Source organism: Erinaceus europaeus, chromosome 9 (assembly GCF_950295315.1).
Source record: "Erinaceus europaeus chromosome 9, mEriEur2.1, whole genome shotgun sequence".
Lineage (NCBI taxonomy): Eukaryota > Metazoa > Chordata > Mammalia > Eulipotyphla > Erinaceidae > Erinaceus > Erinaceus europaeus.
The window spans coordinates 79,655,831-79,670,091 of NC_080170.1; the positions used below are offsets into that span (position 1 = coordinate 79,655,831).

At 37.4% G+C, this 14,261-nt stretch overlaps 1 protein-coding gene across 1 annotated transcript in view; it reads right to left on the reverse strand.

Annotated features, from left to right (window-relative positions):
- LOC103122510 (protein mono-ADP-ribosyltransferase PARP14-like) overlaps positions 1-14,261 on the reverse strand; it is a 79,235-nt gene that overhangs the window by 11,890 nt on the left and 53,084 nt on the right. Inside the window, exons 7-12 of the mRNA XM_007533125.2 lie at positions 12,531-12,609; positions 10,660-10,809; positions 10,269-10,331; positions 9,431-9,598; positions 7,254-7,460; positions 1,800-2,393 (exon numbers count right to left, since the gene is read on the reverse strand). Of these exons, the coding sequence (XP_007533187.2) occupies positions 1,800-2,393; positions 7,254-7,460; positions 9,431-9,598; positions 10,269-10,331; positions 10,660-10,809; positions 12,531-12,609 (1,261 nt within the window). The remainder of the gene's footprint in view (positions 1-1,799; positions 2,394-7,253; positions 7,461-9,430; positions 9,599-10,268; positions 10,332-10,659; positions 10,810-12,530; positions 12,610-14,261) is intronic.

Below are 14,261 nucleotides of genomic sequence, written 5' to 3' on the forward strand. Positions count from 1 at the left end.
CAGACATTTGAGAGATCCTTGCATCTGGGAACTCATCTACACATTCCATGTTACAAGCAAGCTTTGAACAACTGAATACCATTGTGTTCTTAAATAATTCCACGTGCTCAAGAGGTTCTTGTATAAGAAAACGTCTCTAACATACGGACCACAAACAACCCACATCAAAGTCTATCCTAGAGTTTGTTTAAAACAAAACAAAACAAAAACCTGAGCCCAGTCGGTAGCACACTTGGTAGCACACACATTACAGTGCACAAGGAACCAGGTTCAAACCCAGGTCCTGATCTGCAGGGGCAAGGTTTCATGAGTGGTGAAGCAGTGTTCTCTCTTTCTCTCTCCCTCTCCATCTCTTCCTTCCCTATATATTTCTTTCTGACTCTATCCAGTAAGTGAATAAATATATATTGGGCTCAGGCAGTGGTTTACTAGTTGAGTACACACATTACAATGCACAGGACCCAGGTTCAAACCCCTAGAACCCATTTGCAGGGAAGCAGATTCACCAACAGTGAAGCCAGGATACAAATCTCTCTCTCTCCTCTCTCTCTCTCTCCCTCCCTCCCTCCCTCTCTCTCCCCCTCTCCCCATCCCCTCCCCCTCTTCCTCTCCCTCTTACTCTCTTTTTCTCTCTTTCCTTCCTTCCTTCTCCCCTTCCCTTCCCTCACCCTCCTCACCCTCTCTTCCTCTTCCCCTTCCTTTTTCACTCTTCTTCTCCTCCTTCTTTTATGCCTATCTCTCCTTCCCTCTGAATTTATATCCTGTCAAAAAGTAAATAAAATAACCACAAAACTCCATAGATGTACTAAATCAAAATCTCTAAATGATGGAGCCTTTGTTCTTGCATCTTAACAAGATTTCATCATGCTCAGATTTGAGAATTGCCAGTGTAGGTAACTGCTATATAGTCTACTGAGACTCTCACATCCTATTTTAGTAATGTACTAATAAATTGCTTCTCTACAATGCTTTGAATTAGATATTATTGTCTTTGTCCCAAATGTGTGGACTTTGCTAGAACTTATCACCTTCACAAGGTCATTCTTCTCAATAGTGGCCTTCTGAATGGGATAGGTGGCAGCTTTTGCCCTAGATGGTTATGGTGACAGTCTACTTTTCTACTAAATGGAATGTCACATAGATTTGTCATTTCTTCATAGCTGCAAAACTCTGGGGATTAACTCACACTGATCTCACAAGAGATGAAAACACTGCATGAGGAGCCTATTTACTACAATAGTTTTCAGTGGGGACTTCTGTGGCTGGAAGGGGAAATAACTGTCTACGCAGACAAGCATCCCCTTCTCAGGGAGTAGATCCACCAGAGAATCTGAGTGCTGCTTCCTGATGTCTGTGTGTCAAGGAGCATTATGTTCAGGACAGAGGAAGAAATGATTCCAGGAGAAGTCAGAGTCCAGATCTTCTGGGTTATCAGGCACAGAGAGAGCTCAATCACACCAGCCTGTCTTCTACCTTTTGTTGTAGAAAACTTAGACCACTTTTTTCTATAGATTTCATGGTTATTCCTCTTTTACTCAAAGCAACATTAGCTCCCCAACAGAACAGGCTCTGGGACTTTTGAAAACTGTGGGGATGGTCACAAGTTTGGCTATTGTTACATTAAGATGATCTCCTCAGACTGTTTTCTGAGTCCCAGATGTATTTTCCTAGTCCTCATGTAAAGCCTTCAATTTAGGGTTAGTTATTTTATGTATCTATAGCATGTGTATATGCATAAAATGTATTAAACTCAAAGCAGGTATAAAATAACGAATAACAAGTATAACACTTTGACTCACCTTCAGATTTTGTAAGGCGTTTAACCTGCAGTGTGTGTCCCTGTGCATTTGTAGCAGTGTATGTGTTCAAGTCCACTTTGTAGGTCTGATGATTAATTTGAACCTCAATTGCCTTTCTGTTTGCTTTCCTTGCCTCCTCCAACAGCAGATTTGTTATTTTGCCAAAACAATGAAACTTGTTATTTTCATTATATTGCCATTCTATAAATTCACTGATCCAATCTGCTTGTAATTCCTGTTCTTTGGCTCTAACTCTTTTGATCATTTCCTCAATTTTATTTTTAGCATGTGTAACATCTCCAGTTCCCAACACCTCTATTGAAGACTTTTTAGTATCCAAGGAAATAGCAACACTCAAATTCTTCTGCAGCTCATTCAATTCCTGATACTCTTTTTCATCAAAGTTTTTGATACACTCATCTTTATTGGTATAACAGGACTGCTTACTTTCAATCAGTTTCTGTATATAGAAAAGGGCACCTTCCAAAAGTTCTACATTTTCACCATATGCCAGAAAAACCGTTGATTCTTTTTTCTCTTCCAAAACCAAAAGATTCTGTTGCTTAGATGATTGACTTAAAGGGCTCAGAAATGCTAAAAAAAAAAAAAAAAAAAAAAAAAAAAGAAAAGAAAGAAAGAAAGAAAGAAAAAGATTATCTATTTCTCTTCTTTTACCAAGTTGTACATTATCCTAAAGATTGGTTTATTTACAATAGTTTCTGGACAAAACCACTTTCACCCCCCTTTACTCACCATCACACATTTTATGGGATTTTACACTTGGAAGTCATCAATATGTTCATTATGCCTCAGGTTTTTTTTTTAACTTGTCCATATAAGTAAAATAGTACAGTATTTAGTGTTCTCCATTTGACTTATTTCAAGCATCTACCATGTTATCATAATTGGGAGGAGTTCCTCTCTTACAGCTTAATAATATTCCAGAGTGTACATGTGTATATATTAGATTTATGTACATGTGCAGTATATTAGGCTTTTGTTTCCTTGACAACTGTAAATACTTCTCAATTAATATACAGATACAGACATTTTTTTGACAGAGTGATATTGTTTTCCTTTGGGAAAATACTCAGAGTAGGTGGCCCAGCAGTGGAGTAACCGATAAGTGCAAGGACCCAGCTTTGAGCCTATGCTTCCCACCTGCAGCAGGAATACTTCACAAGCAGTGAAGCAGGCATGCAGGTGTTTCTTCTCTCTCTCTCTGCATATATATATATGAAATATATATATGCATATATACATATATATATTTCCTCCTATCTCAATTTCTCTCTGTTCTATATAATAAAATAGAGGGAGAGAAAAAGAACGGCTGCCAGGAGTGGTGGATTCATAGTGTGGGCAGCAAACCCCAGCAGTAACCCTGGAGGAAAAATAAAATACTCAGAGTAGAATTGTGGGATCAACTTTTAACTTTTACAGGCATCATCATAACCATGGATTATAAACATCTATACAATTTACATTCACATGAATTGTACAAGGCCTCTTTTCTCTCCATATTGCCAACACTTTGAATATCTTGTCTGATAATAGCCTTTATATTGGATAGTATGTATCTTCATATGGTTTTTAAAGTATTATTCATTTATGAACTTATTTGTTTATTTTAGATAGAGACAAAGAAATTTAGAGACTAGGGGGAGATAAAGAAGGAGAAGCAAAGAGAAAAACACAACTGCAGCAGTGTCTCACTAGTCATGAAACTTCTTCCCTGCTGCTAGGGACCACCAGGTCTTTAAATCGAGGTACTTATGCACTGTAGTGTGCCCACTCTACCAGGTGCACCACCACCTGACCCCTATCTTCTTATGGTTTTTGACTCATTTCCCTGAAGATTTGTGATGTTGAAATGGTCATGTACCTACTGATCATATATATATTTCATTTGAAAATATATATTCATATTTTCTGCTCAATTTCCAATTGAATTGTTATATCTTGGGGGCTGCAAGAGTTCTTCTATAGTTTGACTATTAACCCCTTACCATTTGTAAATACCTGCCCTCATTTTTAGGTTGCCTTCCCATTTTTTGATGGTTTTCTTTGCTGTGTGGAAATACTTTTTGTTTGATGTATTATCCCCCCTTTTTTGCCTTTGCCTTTGGTGTCACACTAAAAAAAAAAAAGTGAAGGTATAGGTTGTACTTTTTTTTTTTCCAGGGTTATCACTGGAGCTGGGTGCCTGCACTATGAATCCACTGCTCCTGGAGGTCATTCTTCCCATTTTGTTGCCCTGTTGTTGTTATTGTCGCCATTGCTGTTGTTCTTGGATAGGACAGAGAGAAATTGAGATAAAAGGGGAAGATAAAGACACCTACAGACCTGCTTCACCTCCCCCCCCAATAGGTGGGGAGCTGGGGGCTCAAACTGGGATCTTTACCCTGGTCCTTGTGCTTCGCCCCATGTGTGCTTAACCTACTGTGCTACCACCCAGTCCCCAGGTTGTACTTGTTTGTCTTCTTCTAGAGCTTAGTGATTTTAGGACTCATATTCAACTTTTTATTCCATTTTGAGTGACTCAGTTTAATTCTTTTGCATATGAATGTCCAATTTTCACAACACCATTCATTGAAGAGGCTATACAGGAGGGCGGAACTAAGATGGTGACTTGGAGACAACACATGGTGTGAGCTCCAAAGAGAAGCAGCTTACAACCTGGGATTCTCTGGAGAGGGTAGAATATCTGGGCCATCCATGAAAGGGTGAATAAGAGGGGCACAGGGTGACACCAAAAAAAGAGTCCTATAACCCACTTTTGGGCTGGCAAACAGAGGCCAAAAGGACAAAGAAAGGAAAATCTTTGGCTTGACTATTCCTGAACTAACCCTCCCCCCCCCACCACCACCCTAAAACCAGCCCCCATGGGCTGGCCAGATGCTCCTAGCAGGCTTCTTGTGGAGCTATTTTCTTTACCAAGATTCCTGGCTCAGCAGGGGTGTCATTGCAAGCCTTTTCCTTTTCTTTTTTGAAGGGGGCTGGAGTTCTTTTTGAGTGACAGAATACCTGACCAGTCAAGGCTTCTGCCCTGTCTGGGAAAGACTAACTGGAGGTTTTTGTTGTTGTTGTTGTTGTTTTTTATATACTTCTTATAATTAGTTGTCTTTGCTTGGTTTAGGAGGGGGACCAGGCTGAGTGCAGCCAATCTGGAGTGGTCCAAGCAGACTGACTGTTAGGGTTTTTTACTCTATTTTATTTTATTATTACTATTATTATATATGTGTGTCCCTTTTCCCTCCTCTTCAGGTTGACCAAAATTAACTGTTGTTGCTTTTTCCATTGATAAGTGACTGTGTGTCCTATCCATTGTGGAGAAACTTGTTTCTCTCTCCCTCTTCCCTCTACAGTCCTTTTTCTCTCCTTGCTAATTCAAAAACAACAACAACAACAACAACCCTTGCTTTCACTGCTCCTTTTTTTTTCTTCCTTCTTTTGCTTTCTGAATTCACAGACACTCATTTGTGAATTATTTTGTAGGAGAAATCTGACTCAGAGTGGTCTCTCTGTGTGTGTGTGTGTGTGTGTGTGTGTGTAGTTCTCTTTTGTACTTTCCTTTATCCTCTTGCTATCCTTAGAATTTATAGTGACAGTATATTTGCATAATTGTCTATTCTTGCTTTGCCTTTTTTCCTTTCTCTTCTTTTTCTTTTTTTGGACTGGAGGTGTTGTTTGGTTAGCTGGTATTGTTTGAACAGCATCAGTCCTTGCTTCAGCTGCTATTGCAATTTCTGAGGTCTGTGACTGCATTTGTGAAAAGATTTTAGTATATCGTGGCTTGTAGTCAAAACACAACAACTGAAGAATGAAAGTACAGAAAAATACAAACCACATCAATATAAAACATGGTCAAATCAAGAGCAAATAAAACTGCTACCACAATGAATCAGGACAGGAGCCCAGAAGAAACTCCAAGTCAGTCAGAAGTAACCAAAGCTAAGAAAACTATGCAAGCAATAATAAACCTAATAATCACAAACTGAAGACAACTATGGAGGAAAGTGATATCAGAAATAAGGAATCAGGAAGTCAGGCAGTAGCACAGAGTGTTAAGCACACGTGGCGCAAAGTGCAAGGACCAGAATAAGGATCCTGGTTAGAGCCACTGGCTCCCCACCTGCAGGAGGTAAAGCAGGTCTGCAGGTGTCTACATTTCACTTCCCATCTCTTTCTTCCGCTTCTTTTTCCATTTCTCTCTGTCCTAACAATGACATCAATAGCAATAATAACTATAACCACAATAAAAAACGAGGGCAATGACAGGGAAAATAAATAAATTAATTAAATTTAATTAATTAAAAAAAAGAAATATGGAAACAACAGATGATACCCTCAAGGAAAATATGAGGAGGTACCTCAAGGTAATTAGAACTGAAAGCTGAAATAGCTGAGTTAAAAGGCCAATTAGTAGAACAAGCTAATACTATAACTGAGCTGAAGAAGGAGGCTGAGGGAAGGGAATGCAGATTAACAGAAGCAGAAAACAGAATTAGACAGACAGAGGATGAGCTAGAGAAAACTAAGAAAGAGGTAGAAGAGGCTGTCCTTGCTCCATTGTATATTGCTGATATTTTGCTATATATAATTGAGCTTACATGTATGCATTTGTTTCTGTACTACCTCTATTGTTCCACTGATCTATGTGATTTTTTATGCCAATACCATATATTTTATAATGTAGTATGAAGTTTTAAAATGGGTTGATTCAATTTTGTTCTTTCTCAAGACTATTATGCATGTTGAGGAACTTTTATATCCCATAAACTTTTGGACTGTTTATTCTGTTCCTGAAAAAAAAAAAATTCCAATGGAATTTTGACAGTATGGATTGGTTTTGCTAGTATTGACATTTAAAACAATATTAATTCTTCCACATAATTAGAATTGCTGGAAAATTGTGCAGATGCAGTCACATATGCCATGTTGTGCCCTCAGGGCATTGCCAATTCCCCACGATAGTTGGAGTGCTTTGGTTACTCCTCCCCCTTCCCATTCTCATGAGAGATATTCCCATAAAATCCCTCCTTCTTCTGCCCCTCTTTCTCTTGCCCGCCTTTCACTTCAGTGATTAGACGCAGAGAAGGTTGCTGCACGAGGCTACCTCCACATGGCCCAAACTGCTGCTCTCTCACCCAACTCTGAGGTGTCAGTGCAAATAAAAGATTGTGTTCCCTTTCTGCTCCAAACTTCCCGTCGCTGCCGCAAGTGACAAGAATAGAATATCTTTCCATTTATTAGTGTGTTCAGTTTCTTTCTTCACTCTCTCACATGTTTCAGGGCGTATCTTTCCCATCCTCATATTTATTCCTAAGTATTTGTATGCACTATGTGTAGATAATTTTCTTAGTTTCTCTTACTGATAGTTTGGGAAGATTATCTATTTCTCTTGTGGCACTTATATTAGAAATGTGCATTTCATAAAAATGAATAACTCACATGGAGTTTCTGATATCAAAGACTGTTGGTGAGAATCATGTGAACCTTCTCTTTTTTTCATTTTCTCATAAAACACACTTAGTAATTGATGCTGAAAGATAACAACTTTGACTGTTCTCACAGACTGGATGCATCCTTTCTGGATAAAATCTTCAATAGCATTAATTATGGCATCAGCAACTTTATGTGGATTTTGTCTGGCATGTCCTAGAAATTCAAATAATGCAAATCACTAGAAATGAAACACCAGATGGAAGAGCTTGAAATGCATGAAAATTCTAATGTTAAGAAAATAAATAACTCCTCTACAAATCTTTCATAGCCACAGATTTTAAGGATTTATTTTAAATTTATTCCATATGAGAGGGAGTATTTCCCTTGAGATAAACATACTGAGAGATATATAGAAAGATGAAGAGACACAGGTAGAGGTACAAGTAGAGATACAGATAGGGAGAGAAGTCAGAACACTATTCTGGTATATGTGGTACCAGGGATCAACTCAGTAACCACCAGCACACAAGTCCTGTGATCTGTCAGTAGAGATACATTTTGGCTGCACTGTGAACTTGTCTAAAACTACATCAACAAATACTTTTAAAATTCTAGGTTCAATAGCAAGTTTTTTGTTCCAAGATATAAAAAAGTAACAATTCTACAATGAACAAAGAATCCCAGAAAAAAATACCATTTAGTGTCTGATATTCATATTCGCTTTCTTCAACTGATTCTAAGTTACTGTAACCATGAGATTTATTAAGTATAAGAAACCTTTCATGTTTCACTAGTGTCCTCAAAATACATGTAGAGAACAAAAGATGCTAATTTATGTTGGAACATCATATTTCACAGAGGAAAAAAATTTGGTCCCTGTTATCACTTGATTTTATGCAGGTATCTATATTTCCCCATTATCTTGTAGGACTAAGCTAAATTTAAGATGACAAGAGCTATCAGATGTCTATTATAGTCTGTAATTTTTGCAAATAATTTATCCCAAGCCCTCTAAGAGCTTGTCTTGGCACTTTAAGAGATTTTAATGGACTAACTATAAGGTTCAAGTTTGCTGCCTGAAGTGATTTTACTTTTTTCAGCATGCACCATAGCTTATTTCAAAGCTAATTCCTAGGGAGAAACTTCTGGAGGTGTGTCCAGGGAGTAGCAGCTGCTTCAAAGCTAATTCCAAGTAGGATCATAAAAACCCCCATGATGTTAGCATGGTCAAATACGGGGGTGTAGATAAAAAGGAAACAAGAAACTCAAAAAAGAGACATTGTGACTGAAAACGAAGAATTTCTGACCAATTAGAACACATTGTTCTGGTAACTGAGAAGTTCTTTTACAGAGAGGTCCTAAGGTCCACTCACACAGCCTCCTGTTGAAGAGGTGAGAAAAGAAGGTTAAGAAAGCCCTTGGGTTGGGTGCATAAAAGTTATGCAAACAGGCAGTCATGTCTGAAGCTACAAGGTCCTAGGTTCAATCCCCCACACCACCATAAACCGGAGCTGAGCAGTGCTCTAGTAAAAGAAAGAAAGAAAGGGAGGAAGGAAGAAAAGAAGAAATAAAGGACAGAAGAAAGAAACAAATCAAGAAAAAGAGAGAGAGAGAGAGAGAGAGAGAAAGGAAGGAAGAAAGAAAGAAAGAAAGAAAGAAAGAAAGAAAGAAAGAAAGAAAGAAAGAAAGAAAGAAAGAGAAAGTCCTTGGGTCTATGGCTATACCACCCTGAACACATCCAATCTTATATGGGAAAGTTCTGGGAATCAGCTACAGGAATGTAGAAGCTCTTCACTAATGTTTTCCATGGAAAAACTGAGAACAAGAGGGGGCTGACATGGAAAGAAATTGAAGAAGGAAGAGAAGGAGGAGGAGGAGGAGGACTGATTAATTGATGGACTTCATTTCTCCTTTTTAGGTTCCTCCCTCCCTTTTTATCCCCTACTCACTTCACCCTTTTCATTACCCTATTTTTTATCTTCCATTACATATAAGAAAGCAAATATCACTCTAGGTTTCAACACTGTATTCATCATTCATTTCAGGTTCATTCCCTTGGGGGCTATATTGAGGATAAAAAAAGCTGTCTCACTTAGGCCCATCTCCCTACATAAACAGTCAGCTCCAATATAAGGGAATGTGGGAGTCTTGGGATTTGACTTAATCATGAAGATTCTACAGACCTGTCCCAATGGCTGGAAGACAAATGGAAGAATAATTGCGGTTTTCACACTCTTGTAAAACACTGGTAACTGATTTCTTGACATCATTATCACCAATGACATGAATAATCTTCTTAGACTTCAATAATCCACTGTCAGTAACAATATAACCACTGTTACCCTGCTGAGCTGGGAAACACAAGAAAAAGGACATAAAAGTAAGTGTAGCTCTCTCTCACTCTTTATTTACAAAGAAACACACTTACTTTGGTAAGTAAAACGTGAATATGAGACTACAGACATGCTACCTTTGTAGAATCTTTGATTAACTTTTCTGTTTTTCTATGAAGTTACTATTCAGTTATAAATATCTACAATAAAATTTGTTTTTAGATTAATATTTTGTCTCTCCTACCTACATTCTTTCTTCTGCCTTTATGTAGCCTCCAATAGTCAGCATCCTTTCACTTTTTTTCCCTTTATTTATTTATTTATTTATTTATTTATTTATTTATTTTTCCACCAAAGTTATTGCTGGGGCTCAATGCCTGCATTAGTGCATCATTGTTTCCCATTGGTCATTTTCCTTTCTTTCTTCCTTCCTTCCTTCCTTCCTACCTTCCTTGCTTCCTTCCTTTCTTTCTTGATAGAAGGTGAGAGGCAGAGAGATAGAGAAGGAAAGAGAAAGAAAGAGACACTTGCAGCACTGCTTCATCACTCATGAAATGTTCTTCCTATAGGGCTAGATAGGGGGCTCGAACCCAGGTCTTCACCCATGGTAACATCTACTGGATGCACCACAACCTACACAGATTAAAAAAAAAAAAAAAAAGGATTAAAAAACAGCACTATCCCTTACCTAGAAGAGAAAATTGCTTTTTTATGTTTTTCCCAGCACCTTCTAAAATGGCTTTGGAAAGTCCTATATGAAAAAGTCAAAAAAGTTACAAACATGAGTAAAAAATCAGTAGATTTTTACATACAAATCCCAATGAGTTCTCATTATTTCAATTTACCTATCATCAAAGAAATTCTGTATTATGGTATATATAATACTTTTACAATTTCATAAAATAACTGATACCAATTATTAAGACAAAGACAAAATTTAAATTGCTAATCAGCATCAATAAGCCAAAGTTGCAAATATCACATTGACTATAGCAACTATAATGCAACATGACTAGAGAAACCTCCTCATAGGATCTACTATGATGATTTTACTAGTTGAAATTCTATGAGTAACATACCTGTTTTAAAATCAAATGTATTTGATGTTGAATTCACAATCACATCTGCCACTTCATTAGTGATATCTCCAATAGATACCTGGAAGGTGATGGGACCAATCTTCATTTCATACACATTAATGGTAGGACTAGAAACAGCTCCATAGACTCCTGAAAAGTAAAGAAAATGAGACAAAGTCATGCTGATAATAGCAAGAATGACTCAGATCAGAAGTTCCTCACAAGTGCCCTATCATTAATAAGTCTTCCTTCTCTGTGGTATATGGCCTTGAGTCTAGTGATACTCTTTCTGATAGTAGTATAAAATATAATACATATTAAATGTGGGTTTCTAGTGCTGATCAAGAGAGATCTAGGCTACTCAAGCGTGTTTCATCCAATGATTAAAACTAGCACATGTAAAAAAAACACCAAAAAAAGTCATTAACTGAGACAAAATGTATAAAATAACACACAAAATTGGGAAGAGGATCAAAATATGAAGTAACAACCTGTACTTGGGGGCATATCCCATTTTGTTTAGTTTTGAAATGTGTCTTCTTTTTCTCCAGTTTTGACCTAATGTGGTCTAGATGAACAGTACTCAGTGAATACAGTATTGCATCAGAGCAAAAGACTGGGAAAGAAGGGGAGAGGAAGAGGTGAAGAGTGTTAGGGTCCTGGTGTATGATAGTGGGAAAGGACCTATGTTAGGGGGGTGGCTGGTTAGAGTGTTCTTCAAACACATTTAGCGGGGGGCATGATAAGATTGTATCCATGTCCCAACAACACTACTGTGAATTAACCCTTCAATAAAATGAAAAAAAGAAAAGGATCAAGAGACCCAACATATAATCCAAAATTGTTTGTCACACAAAAAACCAAGGAAAATAAGGTCAATTTTCATGGATGAAGACAATCAGCAGGTATTAACTCAAAATTATCCAGAATTTAGAATTATCAAATGCTTTAAGATACCTTCTATAATTACATTACTGAAGTGAAGGTGCCCATTTGAATAACAGGAATAATTCGGGGTGAATAGGAATTTACAGTTTTTCCTCAGAAAAGTGTAAATGATAAAATAAGTATCAAATGGGCATTCAATAATTAAAGAATGGATTACTTGAAATTTTAGAAATTACTAGATAGACAAGCATTATTATAGACAAGTTGAGCTTGGAGAAAATCAGTAAAATTACCAATTTGAAACAGGAAAGAAAGAGAAAAAAATAACTGATACTAGGGGACTTCATATACTATCAAAAACTTAACATTCAAGTCAGAAGAAATGAACAGTGCCTAAAATATATTTGTAGAAATGACTAGAAACCACCAATTTGGTGGTAGACAAATATTTATATCCAAGCAGTTGTACCAAACTTCTAATAAAATTAACTTGGATATAGCAACAGCAAATCAGACAGGAAAGTAATGTTTCATTTGAATAATTTCTTTAAATGTTTTTAATCTGAAAACATGTTTGTATAACTCCTATAAAGTAGTAGCTCATCTGAGATGGAAATAGCATAATGGCCATGGAAAAAGGCTTCCATGCCATGGGTTCTGAGTCCAATTTCAATTCCTAGTACCATAATAAGCCAATGCTTAGTAGTGCTTTAGTAAAGAAAAAAAAAAAGGTAATCACTCATCACTATTTAAATACACCTGTATAAATTGACAACTTCTCAAGGTCCTCTTTTGCTCCAGATCATGTTAATATGATCAGCTTCTTCTGTGTTCACATGGAATATAATTTAATATACATCTAATAGTATAATGGAATGTGATTTAATATATATAATCCTAAATTGCTTTTTTTAAATAAAATGAGAACTTCCATTTTTCACTTGTCAACTAAAAAGAACTACAATTTAAAACCATTACTTAACCTTGTGTATCTACAAGCTGGGAAATTTTGTCCCTGGAGAAATTTCCATTAGTCCTTTGGGCAAATTCATCTGAGAATGCCTGAAAATACAAAGACAGTTGTGACCACCAATAGGTTAAGTGAGTGAATTTTATTTACTAGGGTTTGATCCAACAAGCAAAAACACACTTAAAAGTAAAAGTCCAGATGGCACTTGAGTTTTGGGAGGGTTACTGACTCTCTCCATTCTGCGTTACTAGAATACTGCTTCATAGAAACACCTTTTCTTTTAATATTAGAAAGAGAATATGGAAATAAGGGACTAAGAGCAGCAGCAGATGTGTTTCTCTCCTCTCCTCTCCCGGATCAACTAGGAATACCAAAGGAGACCATCTGGGACCTAAACAAGACAGGTCTAGCACAACTTCAGGAACCCACCAAATCACCGGTGAGTGCAAACACGTGTGGCTGGTGGGCAGAGAGAAGCCTAGGTAAAGAATAAGTGGATGGTAACAGTCTGGCAGTTTATCAATTGAGAAACCACCTCCAGTCTGTTTCACCAACAAGGGGACAGCTGAAGGGAGGAGAGGACTCCCCTGAGACTCACAAAGTGCGACTAACTGTGACTCTCCATTGCTACTGCCCTCAGAATCTGGAGTAGCAGCAGGGAGGCTGTGTGCTGACACCAGGGAACAGAGAACTAACCAGGAAACCCAGGAGAAGACTTGTACCTCCTTGGCATAGCTGTGGGGCTGTGAAAGTCTCTTTGCATAACCACTGGATTATCTCTGCCCCACACTGCTTCTTCTCTTGGTCAGCAGTCAGTGATTAAGCTAAGAAGCCTACTTATAGTTTAAAATACCTCAGGCTCCAATAGCCTACAGGGAATAAAAATCACAAAAGAGGCTTTTAAGCCACTGAGCTCCAACACAAGGATTAAATTAATATTGAAACAACTGTTAATTCCCTTTAATTACTTTACTTAGACACAAGTCAATCCAGGAAATAGTGATCAGTAATTTGAAAAGTACTGAGAGAGGGACTTCATAACATTATTATGGTTAAACCAACAAGAAGAAATATTGGAGAAATGAACCAGGACAAGAGTCCAGATAAAAGCCCCCCAGAGGTTGAAGCACAAAATAATGGGGTCAACATCCAAACACTAGCTAAGGAAATAATCACAGAAGTGAGTAAAGAGTTTGAAAGAATTGTCATCAGAAATGCAGAAACAACAAATGAGACTCTGGAAGAAAACACTATCTCAAGGTTATTAGAGAACTGAAAACTGAAATAGCTGAGCTAAGAACACAACTAGCTGAACAAAATAAAACAGTATCAGAACAGGGTAACCAAATAGATGACTGCAGAAAACAGTAGAGGGGAGAGAGAATAGAATAAATGAGGCTGAAGACAGAATTAGCAAGATTGAGGACAAATTAGAAACAACTAAAAAAGAAGTAAGAGATCTCAAAAAGAGATTAAGAGATACTGAAAACAACAACAGAGACCTATGGGATGACTTCAAAAGAAACAATATACGCATTATTGGCTTACCAGAGGAATAAAGAGAGGGAGAGGAAGAAAGCATTCTTCAGGCCATAATAGCTGAAAACTTCTCTAGTCTAGACAACATCAGAGACATAAAGCTTCAAGAAGTCCAGAGAGTCCCAAACAGAATTAACCCAGACTTAAAGACACCAAGACACATAATATTTAGAATGGAAAGGAATAAGGATAAAGAAAGGATCCT